The sequence below is a fragment of the Cherax quadricarinatus genome, chromosome 2 (genome assembly GCF_038502225.1).
Source record: "Cherax quadricarinatus isolate ZL_2023a chromosome 2, ASM3850222v1, whole genome shotgun sequence".
In the NCBI taxonomy this organism is placed as follows: Eukaryota; Metazoa; Arthropoda; class Malacostraca; order Decapoda; family Parastacidae; genus Cherax; species Cherax quadricarinatus.
Genome location: NC_091293.1, coordinates 22,906,162 through 22,919,378, shown reverse-complemented (window position 1 = coordinate 22,919,378; position 13,217 = coordinate 22,906,162). Strand labels below are relative to the sequence as shown.

The following is a 13,217-nucleotide window of genomic DNA, read 5'->3' as shown; positions in this document are numbered from 1 at the left end:
TGTGGGACCCCGCTGGTCGCAGGTGCCCACTCTGACATCTCGCCACGTACCATGACTCACTACTGTCTTCCTGACAAGTTTCCCTGATCTATTGTAGTGCCTTCCCTGTTATCTCTGCTTGGTCCTCCAGTTTTTGCACTAATCTCTTGTGTGGAACTGTGTCAAACGCCTTCTTGCAGTCCAAGAAAATGCAATCCACCCACCCCTCTCTCTCTTGTCTTACTGCTGTCACCATGTCATAGAACTCCAGTAGGTTTGTGACACAGGATTTCCCGTCCCTGAAACCATGTTGGCTGCTGTTGATGAGATCGTTCCTTTCTAGGTGTTCCACCACTCTTCTGATAATCTTCTCCATGACTTTGCATACTATACATGTCAATGACACTGGTCTGTAGTTTAGTGCTTCATGTCTGTCTCCTTTTTCAAACATTGGGACTACATTTGCTGTCTTCCATGCCTCAGGCAATCTCCCTGTTTCGATAGATGTATTGAATATTGTTGTTAGGGGTACACATAGCACCTCTGCTCCCTCTCTCAGGACCCATGGAGAGATGTTATCCGGCCCCATTGCCTTTGAGGTATCTAGCTCACTCAGAAGCCTCTTCACTTCTTCCTCGGTTGCGTGTACTGTGTCCAGCACTTGGTGGTGTGCCCCACCTCTCCGTCTTTCTGGAGCCCCTTCTGTCTCTGTGAACACTTCTTTGAATCTCTTGTTGAGTTCCTCACATACTTCATGGTCATTTCTTGTTGTCTCTCCTCCTTCCTTTCTTAGCCTGATCACCTGGTTCTTGACTGTTGTTTTCCTCCTGATGTGGCTGCATAACAGCTTCGGGTCAGATTTAGCTTTCGCTGCTATGTCGTTTTCATATTGTCGTTGGGTCTCTCTTCTTATCTGTGCATATTCATTTCTGGCTCTATGATTGCTCTCCTTATTCTACTGGGTCCTTTGCCTTCTATTTCTTCCATTCCCTAGCACACTTGGCTTTTGCCTCCCTGCACCTTTGGGTGAACCATGGGCTCATCCTGGCTTTTTCATTATTCCTGTTATCCTTGGGTACAAACCTCTCAGCCTCCTTGCACATTGTAGCTACATATTCCATCATCTCATTAACTGGCTTCCCTGCCAGTTCTCTGTCCCACTGAACCCCGTTCAGGAAGTTCCTCTTTCCCGTGTAGTCCCCTTTCTTGTAGTTTGGCTTAATTCGGCCTTCCTGCTTCCCCCTCCACTTGTAGCTCTACTGTGTATTCTAAGTTTAAAACCACATGATCTGTGTGTGTGTGTGTGTGTGTGTGTGTGTGTGTGTGTGTGTGTGTGTGTGTGTGTGTGTGTGTGTGTGTGTGTGTGTGTGTGTGTGTGTGTGTGTGTGTGTGTGAGTGTGTGTGTGTGTGTGAGTGTGAGTGAGTGTGAGTGAGAGTGTGAGTGAGAGAGTGAGTGTGAGTAAGAGTGTGAGTGTGAGTAAGAGTGAGTGAGAGTGAGTGAATGAGAGTGAGTGAGTGAGAGAGAGTGAGAGTGAGAGTGAGAGAGAGAGAGAGAGAGAGAGAGAGAGAGGGAGAGAGAGAGAGAGTGAGTGAGTGAGTGGTGAGGTGAGGTGAGTAGAGGTGAGGTGTGAGTGGTGAGTGTGGAGTGGAGGATGAGTGAGGTGGTGAGGTGGTGGTGGAGGTGGTGAGGTGGTGGAGTGGAGGTGGAGTGAGTGAGTGAGGTGGAGTGTGAGGTGAGGTGTGTGAGTGGGAGTGGGTGAGGTGTGAGGTGGTGAGGTGAGGTGAGGTGGGTGAGGTGGGTGGTGGAGGTGTGGTGAGGTGTGGTGGTGAGGTGGAGTGAGTGGAGTGGAGGTGGTGAGGAGAGGTGAGGTGGAGAGGATGTGAGATGAGCCGTGAGTGAGGCGAGTGAGGTGAGTGAGTGAGGTGAGTGGTGGCAGGATGAGTGAGATGGATAATGAGTGGAGGGCGAATGAGTGAGTGTGGAGTGGAGGATGAGCGATGAATGAGTGGAGTGAGTGAGAGTGTGAGTGAGCGAATGAGAGTGAGCGAGTGAGAGTGAAAGAGAGTGAGCAAGTGCTCAGTTACATGAGTGTGTACACAACACTTATCTACTTGTGTTAACCCATTTATTGTTGGAAGGGTTAATTCTCAGCTCCTGAGCCTTCCTCTTATCACTCTCCAAATTCCCTTCCTCTTAGCCTTGTGGACCTTAACAAACCTGTTTTTAAAACTATGTATAGAGCCTATCTTACTCACTAAGATCATTCCACATCCTGACTATCCTGAAACTTAAAAAAATACTCCCTAACATTCCTGTGACTCATGTATGACTAACTTCCAGCAGTATCCCCAAGTTCCCATTTCTCACCCCTCCAGCAGCTTGTGTTTTGGGGGTGGAGAGGGTGGAGGGGTAGAGGGGGGGGGTTGCTTTATAAGCAAAATTTACCAATGACATTTCATGAAAAAAATATACAATAATGTTAAAATTTGGGAATGAGGGGCTAGTAACCCCTTCTCCTGTATACATTACTGAAGTTAAAAAGAGAAACTTGTTTTTCTTTTTGGGCCACCCTGCTTCAGTGGGATACAGCTGGTTTATTGAAAGAAAATCATTAAAAATTCAATATTTACATTGAAAAATCATGAAATGTTACTTCTGTTCTGAAGACTTGTTGGCATTAACCCTTAAACTGTCCAAATGTAGACCTACCTTCACGTGCGTAGCACTATGAACGTAGATCTACTTTTTTTTTTTTACATAAGAAAGCATGTAAAAGAGAAAGTTCAGAGCGCTATGCACATAAACGTAGATCTATGTTTGGACAATTTAAGGGTTAATGTGGCTGGCAATACAATTTTCCATGATGGTACCATTATTGATTTTGAGAGATTTCTATGCAAATTCAGAGATGGTTGATAGCAAAAACAAAAGAAGTGGTCATGCCAAGGAGAAATTTGAAATACTATTGGTCAAGACACTGAAGAATGAGGTGGCTGTAACAATAATATTCCCATGAATCAAACACTTACAAAGAAAGTGTATTATTAATGCAGCATTTAACTAAATGTGAAATGATGAGAAACCACTTAATTGAAGGTACAAACACAGATATATCACTGGAATAATTATAATATGCAGTTCTGTATCTGGTTTTGATAACCTGACATTGAAGAAGAAATTAGTGATCAATTAGCTAAAACTCTAGCAGATGTCTATAATGTAATATGCAGGTGTCAGGGAGTGGTCTTGTCATTATACAAACTTGATTTTTAAACATACCACAGCCCTTGGTGGATGGTGACAATACCTTTACCCAAGTTACTGTATACTCAACATTCAATGCAGTTCACACAACACCCCCCCCCCCCCCCCCAGATAAGTTACACTCAACATTCACTATTCACTGCAGTGCCATGGAAATCCTAAACCCCGGATAAGGCATATTTAATATTCACTGCAGTTTCATGGAAATTATCCACTCCAGATGAGGTATGTTGTACATTTTCTGCAGCTGCAGCTCCATGGAATGCCTCAAAGCACAATGAAGAAGACTTAACATTTCAGACATAACAATAATGAGAGCAATGGTGTGCGCTCACCATTTTTGACATGAGATAATAATAAATACATAAAATGTCCATGAAGTACTTGTACATTGGTACAAAAAAAATCAGCATACCACATTAATGCAAGTGAATACATATATCAGTCACCCCATAACAACAAATTCTTAAGAGAACTGTATGCCTCAGTATCCCAAAGGATGCATTCCATGAAACTGCATAATGAGAATTCACTAATATGCAACCTATATTTTAATGAGAAAATGAGGCATATGCTCCAGACCTCTGTGGCCTTCATATCCAGAAGACATAATATTAGCTAAATAAGATGTGATTTGATGTGCTGCTGGAGTGTAAGCAGAGTAACATTTGTGAAAGGTTTCAGGAAAATTGGCAAGCTGGACTTAAGAGTCCTTGAGGTGGGAAGTAGAGTGCCTGCACTCTGAAGGGGTGTTGATACTGCAGTTTAACTGTACTGTAGGCTTGCCTCTGGCAAGACAGTGATGGAGTCAATGATGATGAAAGTGTTTCTTCTTTTTCGGGTCACTCTGCTTTGGTGGAAAACGGCCAATGTGTCAACAAAAAAAAAAAAAAATAAATAAATAAGATGTGCACATAATACATTAGCAGGTCACAGATATAGGCACCACTCATGGATCAGGAGCCAAGGATGTATAAGATGGTACAATACTTAACATAGATTCATGGTTCTGGATGTTAGACTTGTAGACAATAGCCTGAATACTCTAAGCAAATCATGTGTATGGGAATCCAACTGTGGATAATAATCATCAGGTTATAAAACTTGGCTCATGAACTGGCAAATTGATGAATTCTGAGGGAATACAGTACTTTAATGATATTACATTCATATATGGAGCATAAGCTATTCTGCCCCTTAACTGGAATAATAACAAACTGCTATACTTAACTCTCCTGTAAATGAGTACACACACACACACAAAACAAAAACTTACTTGTTATAAGAATGAGGAACTCTCCTGAAGTATGACAACAAAGACTGCTGAACAACATCAGCTAAAACTGCTTCTCGCTCAATTATTTCAAAGATGAGAGAACTGCGGGCTGATTCCAACAGGTTTTTGTCCCATGCTGTCGATCCGTTAATGTGTGAATTCTGATGAAAAAAATATGCATATTAGTCAGCTGTAAAGAAGCAAAAATATGTTACATCAATGAGAAAACTTCCCAGCAGAAAATTCTTTTACCTTCCAGGGCACTAAATATCAATTAATAAAAAAAGTATCATGTGTACAAGTATAAAAAATGAAGCATGACACCTAACACTCAGGTGAATGAAATAATTCCTAGTTTGTGAGCATATTAACACTAAAGTAATGCTCAAGGATGCCAGAAGTATTAGATTCACTGGGGATGGGACAATACCAAAATTTTTGCCAGTACAAATACTCAGTTTTAGGCCACTACCATCAAAATTAACCAGCACTCACTGATACTGATACTATGGCACACCTCTACAGTGCTCATTAACCCTTTGAGGGTCCGTGCCGTAGATCTACGGCTTTACGTTGAGGGTCTAAACCGTAGATCTACATCATGAGCTCAGCTCGCTCTGATAGCTGTGAGCGGTAAATTTTGGCCTTGATATGAGAGAATACATCTATGTGGTATGTGTGCATCATATAAAACAAATCCTGCAGCACATAGTGCATAATGAGAGAAAAAAATTGAGACCGTAATTTTCGATCAAAACAGCGACTTTGCAGTGTTTTTTGTATGTTTTTATAGTTGTATTTGCGATTTCTTGGTCTCATTTGATAGAATGGAAGATATATTACAGAAACAGAGATGATTTTGATTGGTTTTTAGTACTGGAAATGGCTTGAAACTGAGCTCAAAGTAGCGGAAATGTTAAATTTTTGCCAATGTTCAAGAGTAAACAAATGACCTCACACATCTAACACACGCCTGCTGGTGGGTCTAATATACATTCACAAATGTAGTGATATTATTTACACAATTATTACAATATTGCATAAGAGTAAATCTTCTATTTTTTGGTTTGAATAAAAATTCATCATGTGAATAAAAAATCAAAATGGAATTCATTAGTAAAGCCTGAAAACTTAACTAATGAACAGAGGAAATGTTAGTTTAGTGCCAGGAATGTCTGCATTGTTTATTCTGGACCCTATTTTGAAATTGGAGTATTTTTAACTTTGCATTAAATTGGCCAAATTACCAATTTCCGATCACTTTATTTTGCAGTTGAAACAGCTGACTTGGCGAATTCTTGTGCTCAATCGATAGAAGTAATACTAGTGAAAGAGCTAAGAATTTGGTCGACTGGAATAATGTAATTGGCCTAAAATTCGAGTCAAAGTCGGCAAAATCACTGATGTATAAATATCGCTGACACATCAAAATTCGCGAGAGCATAATTTCATCAATTTTCCATCAAATTTTGTACTTTTTGTTTTATTATCTTCAGAAAAGGATTCTCTACCATTTCATAAGAAAAAATAACAATTATTTTTTGAAAATTCTTGGACACTGGTGCACACTTTGAAATTTGGCCTCTGGACCCTGAAAGGGTTAAAGTATGCAGCCTCCATCTCAAACCATGACAAAATATAGGTAATCCCTTGCACTTTAGGATTTCCTTCAACCGTCTATGAAGTGATTAATGTATTCTTTAGGATTTCCTGGGGTATATTTCCCCAAATTCACAGTTGGCATCCTAAAGTTGTGAGAGGGAATTGACATCATTCCCCCAGTAGATCTTTTTATCATAGTCCAGAGGTTCTCAACAGCGTTCAAATATGGGAAACTGAAAAAGCCACTGAACAACAGATTTTGCTGTGTCAAAAAGCAACATTATATTATTTAATTATATTTTTTATTATCACATCTGCCATTTCTTACCAAGGCAGGGATATAAGGAAAATAATGGAAATCCACTGTAATCTGTTCCTGCTGTCAGAAGGCTTGACAGAATAGTACTTCAACATCATGCTATTATCAACTCTACGGCTTATTTATCTATCACAATTCATCTAATATGACATAATAAACAATATTAATAACACAGAAACATGATATATACTCTAGAATGAATAAAATATGTCATAATATATGTGAGGATAAGTGATGGAAGTGTTGTTGTTGGGTTTATAATGGCCACTGAGAGAAGCCATACAGGCTTCTGCCACCACCACTATCAACAAACAATATTTCATTCATTCATTAGGGATTTGCCGGTACTTCTGGCCCGGGTCTTCTCCAGATGGTGACCCGGCAGTGGCCCCCGGGTTGGAGGTGTCGTTCATCATCATCTTTCTTCTGTCTTCTTTCTTGGGCCCTCCGGGTCACAAACAATATATGAACGTAATTTATAAATAAGAAATATTTATATTTTAATTTATAAATAAGAAATATTTACATTTTAATTTATAAATAAGAAATATTTACATTTTAATTTATAAATAAGAAATATTTACATTTAAATTTATAAATAAGAAACATTTGCACTTATCTCAGAGATGTTAGTTTAATTACGTAGTTAGTTTGATGGAGTGTAGCAGATATGAAGAGAGTGTAGCAGGTATGCTGGGAGTGAAGCAGGCATACAGGGAGTGTAGCAGGCATACAGGGAGTGTAGCAGGCATGCAGGGAGTGCAGCAGGCATGCAGGAAGTTTAGCAGGCATGCTGGGAGTGTTGCAGACATGCAGGAAGTGTAGCAGGCATGTTGGGAGTGTAGCAGACATGCAGGAAGTGTAGCAGGCATGCTGGGAGTGTTGCAGACATGCAGGAAGTGTAGCAGGCATGTTGGGAGTGTAGCAGACATGCATGGAGTGTAGTAGACATGCAGGGAGTGTAGCAGGCATGCTGGGAGTGTAGCACACATGCAGGGAGTGTAGCAGGCATGTAGGAGGCAAGAGGAAGGCGAGTTTATGCTTCAATAAGACGTTAATATAATCTCAATGGCTTATTTATCTGTCATAATTATCTAATATGACATAATAAACAAAATTAATAACACAGAAACATGATATATACTCTAGAATGAATAAAATATGTCATAATGTATGAGAGGATAAGTGATGGAAGTGTTGCTGTTGGGTTCATAACGGCCACTGAGAGAAGCCGTACAGGCTTCTGCCACTACCACTATCCACAAACAATACACATATGAATGTAATTTATAAATAAGAAATATTTACATCTTAATTTATAAATAATTAAGTTTATTCAGGTATACACAAATACAGTTACGTACATAGATTATCATACATAGCGGCATATGTGTAAAGTACCTAGGATAACCCAAAAAAGTCAGAGTGACTTACGTATTTCCATTGGGGTCTTTTTATATTTACACTTTTATATTTACACTTCCCTTGGAGGAAATGTTAGTTTAATTAGTTTGATGGAGGAGATGCTGGCAGAGGTTTAGAGTGGTAGAAGACATGTAGCAGGCCGGCTTATGTTCAGCGGCCCGATACATATCCAATAACATTGGAGAGTTACTTTCGTGTCATTTTTCTATCGCTTACTCGCTTAACTTACTTGCTACACTGTTAATTCTACACTTTATCACTGGCTGGCACTATAGCCTTTATCGATACCTGCTGCTTTAGTATCGTACATATCGTAGAATCGCTGAATCACTGCAGAAGGCACATTCTCCCCTCTCTCTTCCTCCTCCGCTTTGGTACTTTGCTATGAGTTTTTTCTTGAATTTGTGTTTCTTTCCTTCTTTATCACAGGGCTGGCACTAGAAATTTTCTTTGGGCCCATGGTGGATTATTTAGCAGTTACAAGCACTAAAAAGAATGGAATACAAAATATATCACATGTAAGCATGGAACTATCCTCAGTGGCTTGTAAACAATGACACACTGGCTGGTACACGGGGTGACTGGCTGGGCCTGCTCAGGGTGCTGTGCCAACACGTTCAGGACGAAAGCTCCTAACTGAGTTTTTAGGCGTTATCCGAACCAATTTTTTCATGCCAAAGCGAGGCGTTATCCAATCCAGGCGTTAACCGAGGGCCCATTGTACTTAGGTATGCATACTGGTCAGAGCTGGTCTAAGTCTGAGCGGTCGTTAAACGAGTAAGTCGTTATGAGGAGAGACTGTATTACAGACTTCAGAGAGGTTCCAGGCCTGCCTGTCCACAGTCTTCTTATGTCTAGGTGAGGAATGAGATAGAGGCCTCTAGGCTGACTCAGGTTCACGGGGTGACATGACGTCATGGCTAGCGAAAGAGCCTTACTATAATTAGTTGGGAATATCTATATAAGTGTACTACATAAGTATCACTTCTGGCAAACATTAATACCCATGACAGCCAATAAACTGAGCTGGTTATGCTAATAGTGGTCTTATGTTTATACTTTTAATACCTTTCAAACTTATTCAGTAACCTTCACTTGTGTTCTCTAATCTTGAGTAATTTGACCTACTTTTCATATTAACTTAAGGCATGTACTACCTTATGGCCTAACAGGAGTAATTCTACGTCTCTCTCTTAAATTTATTCCTCCATTAGCAATATTTTTTATGTCAACACTAGTTGTAGGGAAATATAATAATTCTGTATTGTAGCGTTCACGAATATTTTGATGCACAAATATTTTTTTTTTTAACAAGTCAGCCGTCTCCCACCGAGGCAGGGTGACCCAAAAAGAAAGAAAATCCCCCAAAAGAAAATACTTTCATCATCATTCAACACTTTCACCTCACTCACACATAATCACTGTTTTTGCAGAGGTGCTCAGAAACACAACAGTTTAGAAGCATATACGTACGTATAAAGATGCACGACATATCCCTCCAAACTGCTAATATCCTGAAACCCTTCCTTATGAGTGCAGGCATTGTACTTCCCATTTCCAGGACTCAAGTCCGGCTATGTAAAAATAACCGGTTTCCCTGAATCCCTTCACAAATATTTCCCTGCTCACACTCCAACAGATCATCAGGTCCTAAATACCATTCGTCTCCATTTACTCCTATCAAACACGCTCATGCACGCCTGCTGGAAGTCCAAGCCCCTCACCTACAAAACCTCCCTAACCCCTTCCTTCCAACTTTTTCGAGAACAACCCCTACCCAGCCTTCCTTCCCCTACAGATTTATACGCTCTCCATGTCATTGTACTTTGATCCATTCTCTCTAAATGACCAAACATATTGTAGGGAAATATAATAATAGAATTCACTTAGCCTAACAATACTGCTTCCTTAACATACTGAACCATGAACAGAGTTTTGTAGGGAATTATGTCATAATTGGCCTCAGCAATACTCTCCTCTTCTTCATCCTCATGCTCTGCCTGCACAATCTCCAACAATTCTTCATCATTTAGGCCCAGTGCATGTTAATCAATCAGTTCTCTCGCTTCACCCTCCTGCATGTCCTTGAACCCTCCACCACCAACTAGCCTTGCTAACTCCATAGTCTTCTTCATGGCTTTGTTGATCTTGTCCTGAGGACCAAATCCAACAAAATCACACTCACACTCTGGCCACAAAGCCCTCCAACAACCCTCCCCACATTTTTTTTTGGTAAATATGACTGGGAGGCTAGGCATTCATGAATGTTCCAAGCTCGTGAAAGTGGAACTCGCAAAAGTAACACACAAGTCACTCAAAATTCTCACGAATATCATCCAAAATTAAGTATCATATTTCTATTAATAATGTATTTTATATTAGAATAACACAGTCCTCTGCACTTCAAAATTAAACTGAATGAACAAGTACCAAGATGACTATGTATGCATTTCATTTACTTACATGTAAGGAGATTATAAATACATACATGTTAATATTTACAGGCAAGCACATTAGCCTTACCAGAATATTTAGTGCCTCTCGATAAGCTCCAGTCAGCTGAGAAGCTCTGGCCAATTTTAACACTAGTAAACCCTGGGTTGGATTGAGATTTATACTGTAGGAATATGCCAAGCCCTGTCCTCGAATTTCTCTCCACATTGGTCCCTGGAAAAATTTTAAGGTAGAATGTTTTTATGAGCAACAAACTCAAATATATTTAAGTACACTAAGAACAGTAGTACAGGAGGCCCTCCACATTCGCGAGGGTTGGGGGATCAAGAACCTCGCGAATCTTGAAAATTTGCGAATGTTTGGTGTGCAAATATGATGCAGGGAAATATAATAATGCTGTACTGTGGTGTTCACGAATGTTTTGATGCACAAATATACTGTAGGGAAATATAATAATAACATTTACTTAGCCTAACAATACTGCTTCCTTAACCTATTGAACCACGAACAGTTTTTTGTAGGGAATTATGTCATAATTCGTCTCAGCAACACTCTCCTCTTCTTCATCCTCACTCTCTGCCTGCACAATCTCCAACAATTCTTCATCATTTAGGCCCAGTGCATGTTAATCAATCATTCTCTCGCCTTGCCCTCCTGCATGTCCTCGAACCCTTTACCACTAACCCTTGCTAACTCCATAGTCTTCCTCATGGCTTTGTTGACCTTGTCCTGAGGACCAAATCCAACAAAATCACACACACACTCTGGCCATAAAGCCCTCCAACAACCGTTCTTGCATTTTTTTTTTTTTGGTAAATATGATTGGGTGGCTGGGCATTCACGAATGTTCAAAGCTCGTGAAAGTGGAACTCGCGAAAGTGGAGGGTTAGCTGTATTTTAATTATTCAACAGTGACTAAAGTCTCTATATTAGAAAGGATATTTTTTTTAACAAACCTCCAGTTGTGTGAGATACTGAATGGCTGTAAGAATGGCTGGAACATCCCAATCTCTGTGTTCTGTCACACATCGGGTTGATTGTAATAAATAAGCAGACTCAACTGATCCAATACCAGTCAAGTACCCGGTAGTATTACCAAAGTCCTCATAAGAAAGTAATTCACTATCTGGTATGATGTTAAGTCTGAAAAGAAACATAACTACAATAAATATGGCATAATAATGTTTTGTTATAAAGTATGGTATATCAAATACAAGAGGGCAGCCCACAAAAATTAAAGTTTAAAATTTTACTGTCTCACACCCATTGTTATTAGCAACTCAAAGACAAGACATTCCATGCCAAATTTAAGAAAAAATTGGGGTTCATTTAGTTGTGCCTCAATGATTTCAAATTTTCACCTCCAATAAAATGGGAATTCCCATTTTGTCTTTATGGGGAAGTGAAATCCCTTGTACTGGAAAACGTAACTAGGTAGTGTAACCAAGAGTAAATTAATAATAATAATAATAGTAGGTTGGTAGACAGCAACCACCGAGGGAGGTACTACCGTTCTGCCAAGTGAGTGTAAAATGAAAGCCTGTAATTGTTTTACATGATGGTAGGATTGCTGGTGTCTTTTGTCTGTCTCATAAATATGCAAGATTACAGGTACGTCTTGCTACTTCTACTTACACTTACGTCACACGTACACGTTTATTTATACACACTCATCTGAGTTTTCTTTGATTTTATCTTAGTTCTTGTTCTAATTATTTTTCCTTTTATATCCATGGGGAAGTGGAATAAGAATCTTTCCTCCGTAAGCCATGCGTGTTGTAAAAGTCAACTAAAATGCCGGGAACAATGGGCTAGTAACCCCTTTTCCCTGTAAAAATTACTAAAAAGAATAAGAAGAAGAAAATTGTCAAAGTGGGAAGTTTGAATGTGTATGGATGTTGTGCAAATGATAAGAAAGAGATGATTGTGGATGTTATGATTGAGAAGAAGCTGGATGTCCTGGCTTTAAGTGAAACAAAGCTGAAGGGGGTGGGTGAGTTTCAGTGGAGAGGAATAAATGGGATTAGGTCAGGGGTTTCTAATAGAGTTAGAGCTAAAGAAGGAGTAGCAATAATGTAGAAGGATAAGCTATGGCAGGAAAAGAGGGACTATAAATGTATTAATTCAAGGATTATGTTTAGTAAAATAAAGGTTGGATGTGAGAAGTGGGTTATAGTAAGTGTTTATGCACCTGGAGAAGAGAGAAGTATAGAGGAGAGAGAGAGAGATTTTGGGAAATGTTTAGTAATTGTGTGGGGAGTTTTGAACCAAGTGTGAGAGTACTTGAGGTTGGGGATTTTAATGCTAAAGTGGGAAAAAATGTTGTGGAGGTAGTAGTAGGTAAATTTGGGGTGCCAGGGGTAAATGAAAATGGGAAGCCTTTAATTGAGCTATGTGTAGAAAGAGGTTTGGTAATAAGTAATACATATTTTATGAAAAAGAGGAAAAATAAATATACAAGGTATGATGTAGCACGTAATGAAAGTAGTTTGTTAGACTATGTATTGGTGGATAAAAGGTTGATGGGTAGGCTCCAGGATGTACACGTTTATAGAGGGGCAACTGATATATCGGATCATTATCTAGTTGCAGCTACAGTTAGAGTAAGAGGTAGATGGGATAAGAGGAAAATGGCAACAACAAGTAAGAGGGAGGTGAAAGTGTATAAACTAAGGGAGGAGGAAGTTCGGGTGAAATATAAGCAACTATTGGCAGAAAGGTGGGCTGGTGCAGGTATGAGTAGTGGGGGGGGGTTGAAGAGGGTTGGAATAGTTTTAAAAAATGCAGTATTAGAATGTGGGGCAGAAGTTTGTGGTTACAGGAGGGTGGGTGCAGGAGGAAAGAGGAGTGATTGGTGGAATGATGAAGTAAAGGGTGTGTTAAAAGAGAAAAAGGTA

General features: G+C 39.7%; 1 protein-coding gene across 2 annotated transcripts in view; it reads right to left on the bottom strand.

Annotated features, from left to right (window-relative positions):
- Nucleotides 1-13,217, bottom strand: part of LOC128693597 (uncharacterized protein C05D11.1) — a gene marked incomplete at its 5' end in the record, with an annotated part of 48,210 nt that overhangs the window by 11,043 nt on the left and 23,950 nt on the right. The window contains 3 exon segments of one of the 2 annotated variants that reach the window (XM_070087653.1): nt 4,521-4,681; nt 10,390-10,533; nt 11,277-11,463. In XM_070087653.1, the coding sequence (XP_069943754.1) occupies nt 4,521-4,681; nt 10,390-10,533; nt 11,277-11,463 (492 nt within the window). 2 annotated transcript variants of the gene reach the window in all.